At 42.2% G+C, this 15,094-nt stretch overlaps 1 protein-coding gene across 3 annotated transcripts in view; it reads right to left on the bottom strand.

Annotated features, from left to right (window-relative positions):
• The window catches only part of Arhgap20 (Rho GTPase activating protein 20), an 89,835-nt gene extending 75,137 nt beyond the window's left edge, over window positions 1–14,698 (bottom strand). The window contains exon 1 of one of the 3 annotated variants that reach the window (XM_020172038.2): window positions 14,499–14,698. Coding sequence is in view for 2 of the 3 variants with exons in the window: in XM_074066759.1 (XP_073922860.1) it covers window positions 13,993–14,097 (105 nt within the window). In the remaining variant the exon portion in view is untranslated. Of the gene's footprint in view, window positions 1–13,992; window positions 14,322–14,498 lie in introns of those variants that run through there. The other 2 variants (XM_074066759.1, XM_020172037.2) reach the window with 2 other exon arrangements.
• Window positions 14,699–15,094: the final 396 nt, after the last annotated feature.

Raw genomic sequence — 15,094 nt, 5'->3', positions numbered from 1 at the left:
TACATAGGAGTTGAGGAAGAATCATCCAGCGTGACAGACAGGCTGAACTTCCCACAAATTCACCATGCTCCCAGCAATCTCTCCCAAATCATTGCTGTCACCACTACTCTGGCCTCCGTATTAGTGTTCTGCTCATTAGTTTTTGGCTCACGTGTGGATACGATATGCTCAAATCTCCTTAGCACCAACTGAAGCAATTATATAAAACATTAATAAAGGAGAGGAAACAAATGGGTTAAGAAATAGAGAATGTCAAACACCTCACTCAGGCGTTCTTAATCATGAATCAGTTTCAGGCCCCAAGATACATGTATAAAAATTTTCTGTGTGATGTGTGCCTTCCTTGTAGAGAAATGGTCTACAGTTGTCATCAGATTCTCAGAAGAGTCTAAACCTTCCCAACACTAGTGAATTCTGTAATCTAGCTTGTATGTTGTGGCATGTGAGCTCAACATACCTACAAACATAAGTCTCAAAAGCTAACATCCTGAGAGGCTGCTGTGGCTACAAAGGTTGCAAGAAGAAAGAGACTCTGGACAAGTATTTGTTTTGCAAGGTACCAGCATCTCCACATGTGAAGAGATTCAATACTGGAAGACTGATTTTACAAAGAAAGGGAGCCAGTTTATTCATATACACAAGCTGTGTTTATATACACAAGATTTTTTTTTGCAAAAATGTTTCACCTTCAGGTCTAGGCTTGCTTTCTATTTCTTTATCCTGATTCCCTTTTATCAGGACCCAGTTAAATTTGAAATTTTCTATGTATCAAAATCTGTTGGCTTTACCCTTACTTTCTGTGTGTTTTGAGGGTTTGTCTAAGCTATCTTGTAGGGTCATTCCTGGACCTATCTCAGCAGCCTTGTGCCCACTTCCCCTAACCTCTGTCATTACTGTCAGCAGATCTAAGATCCTAAATTAGTTTTACATTAGACATGGTTTTGATTCTGAGCTCCTTGGCATTGGGGTTTATGAAGAATTCATGAAAGGTTCAAAAGGCAGCCATAAAATGACTTAAAATGTGGAGAAAAGAAAGAGCTTATGAAAAAAAGTTAAAACGATCTGAGATTCTTCATTTGGAAACAGTAATAATTTCTAAATGAATTGCAGTACTATCACATGTAGGAAAATAAGTATCTACCAAGGAAGACGAAGCAAAAAAGAGATGGCACAAAATAAGAATAAGTGTCCAGGATGACTTTGGGTAGTGGATCTTTGAGATTTTACAAAAGCTTTGAACTAAATTTTGTACACAATTTCAGAGGGTTCTGAAACCCCCATAAAATGGATTTCTTAGAGATCCATGGATTAAGAAACCTTCTGATTTAAGGAACTATTTCTCAATGGTATCAGTTAATTGTGAAAATGGTGACAAGTATTCCTCTGTAAAAGTACTTTTAAAATACAACCTTTTCATGGAAAACAGTGTCTAAACTGTTTTCTCAGTGATGACACTGACAGGTGCATAAAGGGTCAAATACTGACTGTATCCATCTCATCCAGCTGGACTTATATGGAAGATAATGCAATCAAACTACAGGCAGAATACTATGACTATCTGAGGTCCTATTATTTGTACTCAGACTTCCTCTACCACTAATGAGAGATGCAACCCAAGACAATTCAGTGACTTCTTTGGGTGACTATTTCCTTACTTATAAAATGAGAAAATTGGACTACTCTTAGGTCCTTTCTAGTTCTGATATTCACCCTGGATGTATAAGGAAATAAGTATTACATGAACCATGTGTTTAGGATCCACAGGATTAATTTTGTTTATAGGTAATGAAAAGTCTTAGGAGCCACTGATATAACTGGAACTTAATATACAGATTTAGATAGTAATTCATTCAAAATACACAGATCTCTCTTGCTCATGTAGGGCCAATGGGAGCCTTAAAACAAATTCACTAAGGCAATAAGGACTTGGATTTCTGCTTGTTTATAACAACTATATGAAATACAATACATCAAAAGAGAACGAGACTATTGATTCCTTTACAAATATATACCAGCGCAAACTTGTCAGGACAGGTCAAGGTTATGCTCATATTTGCACCAACGAATTTCAGTTGTTCTGTGACTCGGTTAATTATGATTCTTTGCCTCACAGGAAACAGAAGGCAAAGTTTAGTGTATATTTTCTTTGTTAGCTTAAAAGCCACTTATCCACTGGGATTCTGTTTTTCAGAATTCCTAAGTGCAAGATGTTTACATCTAGACGGCATCATTATAATGGATGCTATTCAGGAAGGCAATTTTTTAAAGATAATATTTAAAAAATCGATAAGCTCTATATTAGGCACAAAAAAGAAAGAATCACTACATTAATCTTTTGGATATGATCTTCCAGATGGCATTTACCTAGTGTTAATCAGTCTCCCAAATTAAACATGCACAAACACCTGTAATCCCAGCACTTGGGAGGCTGAGGTAGATCATGAGTTTGAGGCCCACCCAGGTTACACGGTGAGACCCAGTCTCAAAAATCCTAATTCATTAATTAAGAATTTTATGTGCACTAAAACAAAAAACACGAAATAATATCTATCTACTCCTCTGCCCCAAATAGGAAAAGGGGGGGAAGAACTTGGAAGAAGTTGTAAAAGAGAATAACAAGTGATTAAATTTTACCAACTGTTGCTTTTTCACCAACAGCCATTTATTAGGGAAGTATAAACATCCACATCAGAGACACAGTAGAGCTTTGATTTTCTATGCTATCTTCTCTGATGCTAAATTCAGTTTTGTAGGTAAAAAAATCCTATTCTGCCCAAGAGCAAAGGAACAGAGGTCACAACTACAGATAAGAACCAAAAGCCTGTAGTTCATATTTTTGTTTATACAATAATAATACAAAAGTGCAACATTATCAGCTAATCTGAAAGGTGTTTTCCATCTCAAGTCATTTTTAAGCAATTGGACTTGTATAATATATTCAACTCCTTGTGTCCCTATCTCTTCCTATACTATGCCTCAGCTGTAGACTGTTTTGTTATATTATTAATCTTTCTGCCCCTTTCTAGAAAGCAGGGACTCCATCTCCTTTCCAAATTGTCTCTCTTTCTTTAACAATCATTTTTTAAAACTGTACTTTGCATTCAGAAATATAATGCCTGGCACAAACTACATATACAATAAATAGGGGTTTTATGTGAATTTTAAAAACCACCCATTTACCACATCAATACCACCAAACACACACATAGAAAAACAAAATCTTTAAAGGGCTCTGCTGGATGGTGTCATTAAGTGAAATGTAGGCATTTGCTAAGGAACTAGACAGTCGGTGACATACCTGCACACTGCAATCTATCTTTAAAGACGCTGTTGCATTCATCACTTTGTGCTACATGGTAAACATCTGTCTGATGATACAGTAGAAGTGAATTACTTGTCAACAGATGGTTCTTGGATAACTGGATAACTGTGTGCAGAGAAATAACTCCTAACTCATACCACATACAAAAATCTACTCAAAATTAAGACCTAAAATCAAGAATTTAAAACTATAAAAATCTGAACAAAAACACAGGCCACCTTGGTCACCTTGGGTGAGGCAATCAATGATTTTCTAAATGTGACACCTAAAAACACACGCAACAAAAGGAAAAAAAAAAACAGACAAAAGGGACAATGTCAAGATTGAAAACTTCCATGCTTCAAAGAACACAGTTAAGAAAGTGAAAAGACAACCCACAGAATGGAGAAAAATTTTGCAAACCATATACCTGATCAATGACTTGTATTTACAAAGAAATATTACCACTCACTAGTAAAGGAAATTTAAAAAACGGGCAAAGGCTCTAAAGAGGCAGCTCTCCAAAACAGATATAAAAACAGCACATGAGAAACTGTTTCTCTCAACGGCCATCAGGGAAATGTAAATAAAAACCACAATGAGACATCGCTTCATACACATTAGGATGATAAAAATAAGATAATTTCCTAGTGAGGAAGTGGGAAAAATTGGACTCATATACTGCTGGTGGGAGAATGAATTGATGCACCTACTTAGGGGAATAGTTTGGTGGTTCCTTAAATGATTAAACACAGTTGTCACTTAACACATCATGCAATTCCACTCCTAGGTACATACCCAAGAGACCTGCAAATGTACATTCACACAAAGACTTGCACACAAATGTTCATAGCAGCATTATTCACAATGGGCAAAAAGTGGGACCTACCCAATGTCTGTCACCTGGAGAATGGAAAAACAAAATGTGGGGCACTTACACAATGAAACATTGCTTGGCAATAAAATGAATATTGATGCATGCTACAACATGGCTCAACTTTGAAAAAAACTACGCTAATTTAGAGAAAGCAGTCACAGAGAGCATATATTTTATGATTCCATTTGCTTAAACTGTCCTAGGCAAATATATAGAGAATTAACACAGATTAGTGTTTGGGGCTTGGGGAGACTAGGGAGTTGGGAGATGACAACTGAGCAGTGTGGTGTTTCTTTTTTAAGTAATGAAAATGCCCTAAAACTGATTGTGGTGATGGTTGTAGAATTCTACAACTAACCTAAAAGCCACTGTACTCTACACTTGAAGTGGGTGAAGTGTATGGTATATGAATTATATTTGTTAGAAACGAGAAAACCTAACTACCTAACTACTAAACCACTAGGCAAACTCCCAACAAGATCATTGCTGGCCAGATGCTATAATTTTCTTCTTTCTTGTAACAACCATCTGAAGTAAAACATATGAGAATGTAAAACTTGCTGATTTGCCTTTTGTCTAATACATTTTTGTACAAAATGTTTCAGCAGTTCTCTTCTTGAATTCCTCAGAGTTTTGAGGAATTTGGCCATCTGCCTATTATGGGTTGCCACTACTCCTCCCGGACCCTACTTAGGGTTTTCACATAGTAAATTCTCAAGAGCTGTACATAAGTGAATGAATTAACGTCATTTACATATGATATTTTAAAGTGGTAACACAAGTGTGCCTATGTAGGCAAATGGATTTATAAGAAGGTAAGTGAAGAAAAAAAAGTTCTGTATTTTCAACAATTCAGAAATGTTTGACATAAAAATCTACAATCTAAACCCTCACTACAATTTTAACTTCATGTCAATCAGTAGAGCAGTATTTTTCACAACCTCTAAATCACTCTGAGCTGGTCATTCTTAGCTCTCGTAGTGACTGAAAGAAAAATAAAGCATATCAAAAGAAAGGAACAGGATAAAAGATTTAAGGCAGAGGTGAACTGCAATTTTCCATGCTTTGTTTAGAAACAAAATCCAAGCATTTCAATCAAATGGTGCTAAAGTCACTTTTAAGCATTTAAAATAAATAAGGATAGCATTAAAATATGAGCTTTGGGGGAAGATTTTCAAGAAGTGCACATTTTCAAGGTTAGAAAAACACTTAATCAAATTCACATTCTAGCTTACTCAAAGTTGACCATTAATCCTTTTGTGGCTAGTCTGTGCAATTTAGTGAGCAATACTCTTTCTTTCTTGCCTTCTCTGCATACCTGCAGCATTTATGTGTGGAGACATGCTCAAGTTATCCAATAATTATGGTTCAAGAACACTGGCCCTGCTAGGGAAAAAGAGAATTACTTTTACCCGTGCACCTTGCTTCTAGCTCCTATTATAATAAGATTTTGACCACTGGATAGGCTAAAGCCTCCTTCAATGTTCAGTTTGCCTGTGATAGTGTAAGCATTTTGGGGGAAGGGATGTTAAGAGTGTCACACACGTAGGTCAGGGGCTGACCTCCAACTCACTATGTAGTCAACACTGGCCTTAACTCATGATCCTCCTGCCTCAGCCTCCCAAGTGCTGGGATTACAGGCATGTCCCACCGTGTTCAGCTAGTACAATCTTTTTTGCTATTTTTTATGGGGTCTGAATGCAGGGCCTCACACTTGCTAAGGCAGGCTCTCAACCACCTGAGCCACTCCACCACCCCAAGCTAGTACAATCTTATATTTGCTCACAAATCATCTCATCCAGAATCAGGTTGAGCATCTAGCTAAAACAACTATCACCACAGTATAGATTTCTGAGAAGGATTAAAATCCCTTCTGAGGTTAAGAAAGAAACAATTACTACCTTGGCTCTCTCTTCTTTCCACAAGACAATTATCACCATGCCGTTTAGTGACAAGCATGAGAACCCACACAATGGACACAGGGGTAGCAGGGAGTGGGCCTTAATTCCGGGCTATAGTTCTACGGCATAATTTCTCAAATGGTCTCTAAAATGGATATACTACCTGGCCCGCTCACCACAATACATAAGCTCACCATAAGTACACTTATGAAAGTCCTCGGAAAACTTTAAAGTGCCTGAGTGCTGGGCGTATATAAATATGACAATATTAGAATCTCCCGTATTTGTATATTATTCTTTGTTCCTCCACCTGCCCCTCTGCCCATATGGGATTCTGGAGTATTGCGTGGGGCCTTTGAGTTGATTGGACTTTCTTAGCAAAGCCAGTAGTTTCAACCTTGGGTCATGGTCCCCCTCAGCAGCACTCAAGTACACAGGGCCCATGACCAATGCTCTCTGCCCAATAACCCCTTACATGGCAGGGCCCCACCACATCTTTTTCACATCATAGCCACCAAACAACATACTACCATTTGTACAGCCAGGGGACACTGCAATAAACACAGGGTCTCTGTGGATATCCCAGTACCCATCTACTTGCCCCAGGGCCAAGGGGCTGAAGGTATCAGATACCCCTGCAGCGACTGGGGTCCTTGTCTTACAGTAGCCACTCAGCTTTCTCATGCAGAGGGAAGAGGTGCTGTGATCAAATCCAAAAGACGCAATGATTTAAAAAGAGGGCATCAAATGAGAGAAAAGAAAACACCCAACTCTGTTTAGACACAGACATAGTAATACCTAGCAATGGTTACCACCAAAGCTGAGGTTCAGGGGTGGGGCAAATGGATAGGCAGAAGAGAAAATCCAGACCCTTTCCTAGATGTAAATCAGGTCCCAGGTAGAAAAGGAAAGCAAATGGCCACAAGGAAGCTCGCTGTTCCAGATCTCTGATACGTGAGCTGATGTGGCCACACATGTATTCCATTTACAGTCCACACACAAGTGACCAGACATCCCAAAACAGGTTTTACATTTCAGTGGTGCCGTGTGACAGGTGTCTGTCAAAATTAGGTCAAGGCTGCTCAGCATACCAGAGACGTCAATGCTGATAGGCTGCTTCTGCTATCTGGTGGATGTTTCTAACCTAAACTGGTTCTAGATAAAAGAAAGTAAGATTGAAACAAAATTTAAAGAAGAATCTGGGCTGTGTTGCCCGAGACACAGAAGTGAGAAAATGGATGGGTCCTACAGAAAGTGAAATCCTCTCCACCTGGTAACTTAGATGGCTGAATTTTCACTGTTCTTGTCCTTCTGTCGGGATGTTCTTTTCAATACAGAGTCATTTTGTGACTTATAGGGCCGTATACAACTTACTCAAAACACGTGATTACAAATCTTGACTTCCTTTCAACTTACTTTGTGGTTAAACATGTTTACAACTGTCAAGTGTTACAAAACAATTATATGTATGCAGTTCTTTAAAGGCATATGTATATTTTATTTTTATGGTTCAGTGAGGTTTCATGAAATATACTTCCAGGTCTCCAGAGACACAAACTCTTACTGAGGAAGTGTGTGCCCTATTCTTTCTGTTGGTCTTTCAAACTTTCCAGATTTCAGAAATACACAGGTCCCGGCAAGTGCAGAAAGCCTGTAGACAGAGGGCTCTATTCAATATCAGTAACTATAGCAATTGTCTGAAGAAAATTAGGATGGGGGTGATCTTTAGTTTTTGTTCACATTTGGGGAACTTTGCCACAATTTGGAAGGCTGGAAAAGGAGCCAAGGCAATGACCGTCAGTCATCCACCAGTCTTAGGGTTTGCAGGAGAAGAGAGAAAAATGAGAAACAAAAGAGAAGAAACTGCATATGTTGTACATATTCTACCTCTTGTGGAACGTAGCTTGGGAGAATGCTGCCATTATTGGGACTAATAAATTGCTTCATGACAATCTTTATCTCAGATCTAACAGCAACATCTGCACAAAACGAATGTCTGTGACTTGTGACTTTCCAGCCTATGAGTTACAACTGCCAATTTTCACCTACGAGACTCAATCTTCAAAATTACGAACTTTTAGACAAATACATAAAAATAAAAGATTGTTTTTAACTGTGATTTGTACTTGCCTAATATGTGAATTATAGAGTTACAAAAGGTTAATTTTTCTTTTGCCATGCTACAATGGGTAATTGTACCCACATCTGAATTAAGAATAACTCTAGATGCAGAAGTATTTTTTTTTCAGATTGAAACTCTTCAGTTTACTGAACTGAAGGCGTTTCTGCTGGGGTTCCCACACACTTGACCTCCCACAGCAGAATTACCCAAGGCACAGGTCTCAGAGCACCCACACATGACTTTGAAATATAGTCCTGAGTCAGTCTCGAGAATATCCCAAGCTTTCCAACAGCAGGCTAGGCTGAGGTATCAGCATGGAGATGTAGCTTATGAAGAACATCAGAAAGTGGCAGACATGAAGGCATTAAAAAAAGCCACAAAGATACTAAAGTAATTAGATTAGCAATTAAGGTTCTGATTATAAAAGGTTACCTAATATTCACCTAGTTGCTGCAGTGAGGATAACAAAAAATAATTGTATGCACTTTCTTTTAAGCAGTTAACTTTGTGAGTTACACCAGAGAACCAGAGACGGATACTGGTATAACCATGGGTTTAGTCCTTTCATTAATTGAATACTGCAGAGTAAAACGAAGATGTTTCATTTGAGTCTCCAGTGCCAGACACAGGCATGGGCAAAGTCAGCATGAAGTGCTATGTACAGACTCGGACCCAGAGGATGCAGAAAGACAGACAAAACAGAATGAAGTTCGTAACAGCAGCTGCTATATTTAAAAACGTAAGAGCTATTTTAAAATTATTTCCCTTGACTGGCTTTCTGTGCCTGTAAGCCTCTCTTCCCTGCCCTAACACTCCCCCAGTTAAACATTTTTTGATTGGCAAGAGAAACCATAGGGCGAGTGTGCTTGAATGTGACACAAGTCATCCCTGAACTGATTCTAATATGTGCTTTCCCTGTGCTTGAACTGCTCAGTACATAGATGGATAGCTTGAGAATGCATTATTCCAGAAGAATTTAAAGAAATTATCTATATAATTAGAGCCCTATTTTTAGGAATTACTGTACAAATTTATTTGAAGAGTCTGTTAGAAAATTTTTGTCCTCTGAGGATAGATTTGATTTTTAGAAAGAGTAAAATCTTCTAAATAGCAAATAAAGATGAATGATCAGATAGGTAATTCTGCTTGAGGTTAAAATAATAAATGTGGCTAGCATCTTATACAGCATCTACAAACTAGTTCCTCAAATTTGAGACTACCTTATGACCTTTGAACTCACTGCATCTCTCACTTTTGGAAAGCTTTTGCAGCACGCTCTTGTTCACTTATGAAAGAGTTAAGGGTCACTTTAAAAAGGCCTTTCCTTGAATGACCTAACGCAGAGTGGTGAAGCTCAAAATCTGTACAACTTGTCCAAATGAGGATCATGTTTGTTTCATTAATAACACCAATATTTTCTAGGTTTTTGTTCCTGTTTTTGTTTCTTTCTTTGGATCTGTGCTGCACAATATTACAACCATTAAATATATGTGGCTATTAAAATTAAAATTAAGTAAAATTAAAAAGAACCCTAACAAATTCGATTTTACCTAATGGAAGAACTGTTCTTTGAAAGCTGCTGTTAAAGAATAAAAAGTCATAGAGAAAACATTTTGAAAAATCACAGATCTAATAAATGATTGGAATTTAGGATACATAAATTACTCCGAAAACGCAATAATAAAGACAGATAAAAACCCAATTAAAACTGGGCAAAAATATTTAAGTAGGTATTTCACCCAAAATGACTGATGGATAAAAACACGAAAAGATGCTCAAAGCCACCAGTCATTAAGGAAGTAGCCAACAGGTGTTACTTTATACATACCTAGGATGGCTATGACCCCAAGCCACGCAACAGATGTTGGTGAGAATGTGGGGAAGTGGAAGTGTTAAATCACTTTGGAAAAAAACACCTGAGCAGTTTCTTAAAAAGCTATCCAGCTAAAATCCAACCCAGTCATCCCATGCCTCCGTATTTACCTCAATGACATGAAAGCACAGGTCCATGCAAATTTGTATTTGAATATTCATAGCCACTTACTGATAACAGTCCCAAACTGGAAACAATACAAATACTCATTATGAGGTGAGTGTATAGCAAATCTTGTGGTCTACAGATTGAGTGTCCCTAATCTGAAAAACCAAAACTCAAAATGCTTCAAACTCTGAAGCTTTCTGAATGCTAATATTAGGTCACAAGTGAAAAATTCTAATGCAGACCTCACGTGACAGATTGCAGTCAAAACACAGGCACACTAAAAACAGTGTATAAACTTACCAAGTTACATGTATAAAGTGTGTATGAAATATTAATGGATTTCATGTTTAGACTTGAGTGCCATCCCCAAGATATCTTATTATGCATATGCAAATATTTAAAAATCTGAACTCTTTTGGCTCTACTAATAGACACATAAACATGGATGAATATTAAAATAATTATATCAAATGAAATGAGGCAGACAAAAAAGAATAACAAGTATGATTCCATTTATATAAGTTCTTAAAAATGCAAGTTTAATCTCCAGTGACAGGAAGCAGACCATAGGTTGCCTGGGAGTGCAGAGATGGCTTCATAGGTGCATATTTGCAGCAAAACGTTTAGATTTACATACTTTAAATATGTGTGGTTTATTGCTTATCAATTATACCTCAGTGAAGCGCTTCAGTTGCACCAGCCCCATTTCAAGAGTTCAACAGACACAAGCAGGTAGAGGCTACTGAACTAGACATTGTAGAGACAACTGCATGCCCACACAAAGTCCTCCTCAATACCACTGCTCCAAACCAGGGGTGAGGAAACTACATAGCAGGAACCTACTGCATGTTTTTCTAAATAAAGTTTTATTGGAGCACAACTGTGCCCATTCAATTTCATATTGATTTACATATTGTCCAGGCTGCTTTAGGGCTACACAATGGGCAGAGCTACATAGCCACAACAGAGACCACGTGGACTTTAAACTTCAAGTATTTACTACCTGGTCCTTTAAGAAAAGGTTTGCTGAACCTGCAGTAAGCCATAAATTCTGAGGACAGGGGCCATGCTTGTCCTGTTCACTGCTCTACAGAACCCAGCCAAGGCTGATGAAACACCAAAAACATACCATGAACTATTCTAGGCATGGAGATGAGAACCTGGAATATAGAATAAGTGCCTGTTCTCATGGTTTTAAAATAGAGAGGGATGCAGATAACAGGTAGGAAACAAGAAAATATCAGCAAAGTGTAATGCTAAGATGACAATAAAGTTGCAGGTATAGTGTAACTGAGGGGTGACTTCCTTTAGGAAGTAAGGGCAGGCCTCTGGGAGGAGCTAAGATGTGAACAACACAAACGAGTTAACACTGGGGCAAGTACAAAGGGAATTCACAACACCCAAGGCTGCAAACTAGGAATGAATGTGATGACTTGATTATGATAAAGAAGGCCCACATGGTTGGAGAACACAAAAGTGAGGAAGGACAGGCAGATAGGTGAGAGAAGTAGACAGGGCCAAAAAAAGGGGTCTAGATTTTATTGTAAATGTGATAGAAAGCCACTTGTAAGCAACACCATCAATTCTGTAGCCTAGGCTGGTCTTGAACCCGCTATATAGTCCAGCTTTATAGGCCTGAACTGGAGGTCTTCCTGTCTTAGCCTCCAGAGTGCTGGATTACACATATTCACCACCATGCTGGGCTCAATTTACATTAAAAAAATTGTATTGGTACTGCTAAATGCAGATGGGGTCCTAGAAGGACATTAAGGTGTCAGAGAGACAAAGAATTTCTGTAAAGGAACTAGAGAAACTGTGCTGGCTTGGCTTGGACTATGGAGATTGCAGTAGAGATGAACTGGAGAGACTTACCCTACTATCAAGTGATAGGAGATTTGCTGGTGAATAGGTTGGTGCAGAGTGAGGAAATGAATTCAAAACGAATCCTAGATGTGGGGCTTGAACAACTGGAACAAAATTTTACTTTATATACCGTTATTCCTTCAATTTTCACACTTAAATTTCCCAACAATTTTGGGAAGGTAGGTACTGGGTTTGGTAAAGTATTACCTCATTATGCTGTAATGCAGGACACCATCTTAGAGCCAGTAGCTATGCTAGTAAAAAGAACACAGGGAAAAGGGGACAGCAACCTTCCCTAGTGGCCAAGTACCACTCGACAGTAGGAAGCTGCTGTTTAATGCTTGCTCCCTTTGTCAGCAAGCTTAGTTAGCTTTAGAGGGGTGGAAAAAGGAAAGAAAACTGTTCAGAAAAAATAAATCTGTTTTTTTTCAAAGGTTTAAAATCTGTGTCAATTACTAAATGTCCATTTACCACCCCAAACATACCGCTAGCTTGGTAAATTCACGTTTTATTTGGAAAGAGGAAATACTTGATTATACACACACACACACACACACACACACCCTCCATACACACACACACACACACCCTCCATCTCCAAAGGCAGAGAAAACGACAAGGACAAACAGCAGCATCAATACATCAAAGACTGCAAAGACTGAGATGGCACTAGAGCCCATTCATCAAGTTCTTGGATGCCCCTAAATGGCCCTGCGAAATTGTCAAGGTCTTTGAGAGCTCACATATGTTTCTATACCGCGCGCAGTGATCTCACCTCTCAACTGACCTCTAGCCAACCCACCATCCTGGTGGGAGATTTATGAAAACCCATAAATGTGGAGGAACAGTGAGCCAGTATAACCCCTTAAGTCTAATTATAGCCATGCAATGTTCCAAATATTTCTCAAGGAAGAGCTAGATGGTTTCTCTAATCACACAACTTGTTTCCAAAGAAGCTAGAAAGGCACCACCATGGCAAGAAACAAAAATGCCCAAATATTCGGAAGGTCCTGTGCTGGAGGAGGGGGGAGGCAGACACAGCTAGAAACCCCCAAATCAATTCCTAAGAGAGGGTAAGAGCAGAGGCCGGCGGCCCGCGGCCCACGTGCACTTGCTTTGGGAACTGATCCAAGGAAACCTGACACCGACAGGAATCCTCCCGGCACCGCGGGCCGTGTTTATCCCAAGCAAACGCTACAAGTTGTTGCCCACATCGGTCCTCCCGGCTTTGACAGTGAACCAGGGCGCCGCCCCCACGCTCACACCCACACCCGGCCCGAGTCCCAAGGACCAGCTTAGGGCGAAGGCTCCCCCGCTCGGCGCGACCCCCACCCTGCTCAGCTCAAGGCCCACGGAGCCCCAGCGGCCCGCAGTGTGGACCGTTAGCATCCCACACCCGCACCTCCCAGACTCCCTCCCCCGCAAACAAAACCCGGATCGACCCTGGACCGTGGCGGAGGGCAAGGGGGAGCCCTGCCTCCGCCTCCGCCTCCAGGTGAGGCGGCTCAGCCCGCGGGCGCCCTCGGCCGCCCACCTTCCTCGTGGCTGGCCGCTGCACCTGGCCGACGCCGCGGGTCCTGACGACTGGAGATGACAGATGACCCAGCCTAGGCCACCTCGGGGAGGATTGGGGGAGGGGAACCCCAGGGGCCGGGGAAAGACGACCCCCAATCCAGGTCCGCGCCCCAGGACTGAGCGCGCCGGGCTGCGCTTCCTGCAGCGGATGGAGACACGGGGAAGGCTGCGGGGTCCGCTCCGAGCGGGATCAGGACTCTAATACCACGAAGCGAGGGTTTGGGGGTGACCGGGAGGCAGCATCGCGGCCCCAGGGTGGGGGATAGGAAGGCGGGAACGTTTTGGGATGAAGCCAGAGGGCAGCGACTGTTAAATCGCCCTGGCTGCTGGTCGCGGCGGAGGACGCAGGAGTCCCCCGCTCAAAATCCTCACCTTCTTGGTGCCCGGGCCTCCCGCGAGCTGAGACACTCCGGTCAGGGAAGAGGAGCGCCCCGGCTGCCCCCCTAAGCCATCCTGCTGGGGAGACATCGCTTCCATGAAGAAAATCTGCAAGCAAATCCCAGCCAGGAGGACGCTACGCGGTCATGTCCACGGGCAGGCGGCCGAGGGGCGAGGACGCGCGTCCCGAGGTGCCGCCGCGCCGCGCTAAGCAGGGAGCCGAGCTCCGGGTGCGGGCTGCGCGCCTCCCGTCGGGGCCATGTACCGTAGCCTGCGCTCGCCACCGCGGGCTGGAGGCGATTACAACTGCGACGGCCGGCAGTGCCGCGGCCCGCCCTCCCTGGGGCCCGCCCCTCGGCGCTGGGCGCTGGGACGGACCCGCCCCCCCCCCCCCGTCCCCCGCCACCCTCCTCCAGCCCCAGCCCTCCCCTCAGGCCTGCGGTACGCCGAGCCGGGCGCCTCTCTGATCGATGGCATTAGACCCCTGGCCACCAACTGACCTCGGTCCGCGACTCCGACTCGGCACAGCCTGAAGGCTCTCAACCCGATCGTATCACGCACGAGAACCTCTAACGCACGGACACGCGCCTCTCACGCCGCCCTGCCCACTCCCACCCGACCGCATCCCTTCCCGCGCCGCGCGCGGAGGAAGGCGCCTCTGCAGCACACGCATTTGCGGAGCGGTGGCGACCTCAGCATGAACACTGGAGTTGCAGGGATTGCTGCCTCGCTTTCAGCGGACTGCAGAGGGGATCCCCCACCCCCTCTCCCGAGGCTTTGGGATGGATTGGATGGCAGCGGCTGTACAAATTTGGAAGCCCATAGTGTCGCCTGACCTCTTGTGCAATCCCGAGATAGCTAGCCTGTGGGTAACCCCAGCTGGCTTCTGCAGCACCAAGTCCAGCAGCCCCACGCGCTTGCACCAGCGCTTTCCTCTGTCTGCGGGCTGCAGAGGTGCGGACATTCTGACCCCGAACGCGCAATTAAGAAAAATGTAGGGGGAGAGGAGGCTGAAATTTGGCTTAGCTATTCAGAGGGCTACAATATGTGGAAGTGTTTATCAGATATCTGCACTGAGAGCATAACTTCCTGTCAG

Source organism: Castor canadensis, chromosome 2, assembly GCF_047511655.1.
Source record: "Castor canadensis chromosome 2, mCasCan1.hap1v2, whole genome shotgun sequence".
Classification (NCBI taxonomy): domain Eukaryota; kingdom Metazoa; phylum Chordata; class Mammalia; order Rodentia; family Castoridae; genus Castor; species Castor canadensis.
Note: the sequence above shows the minus strand (reverse complement) of the source record. Positions and strands in the feature narration are given on the sequence as shown.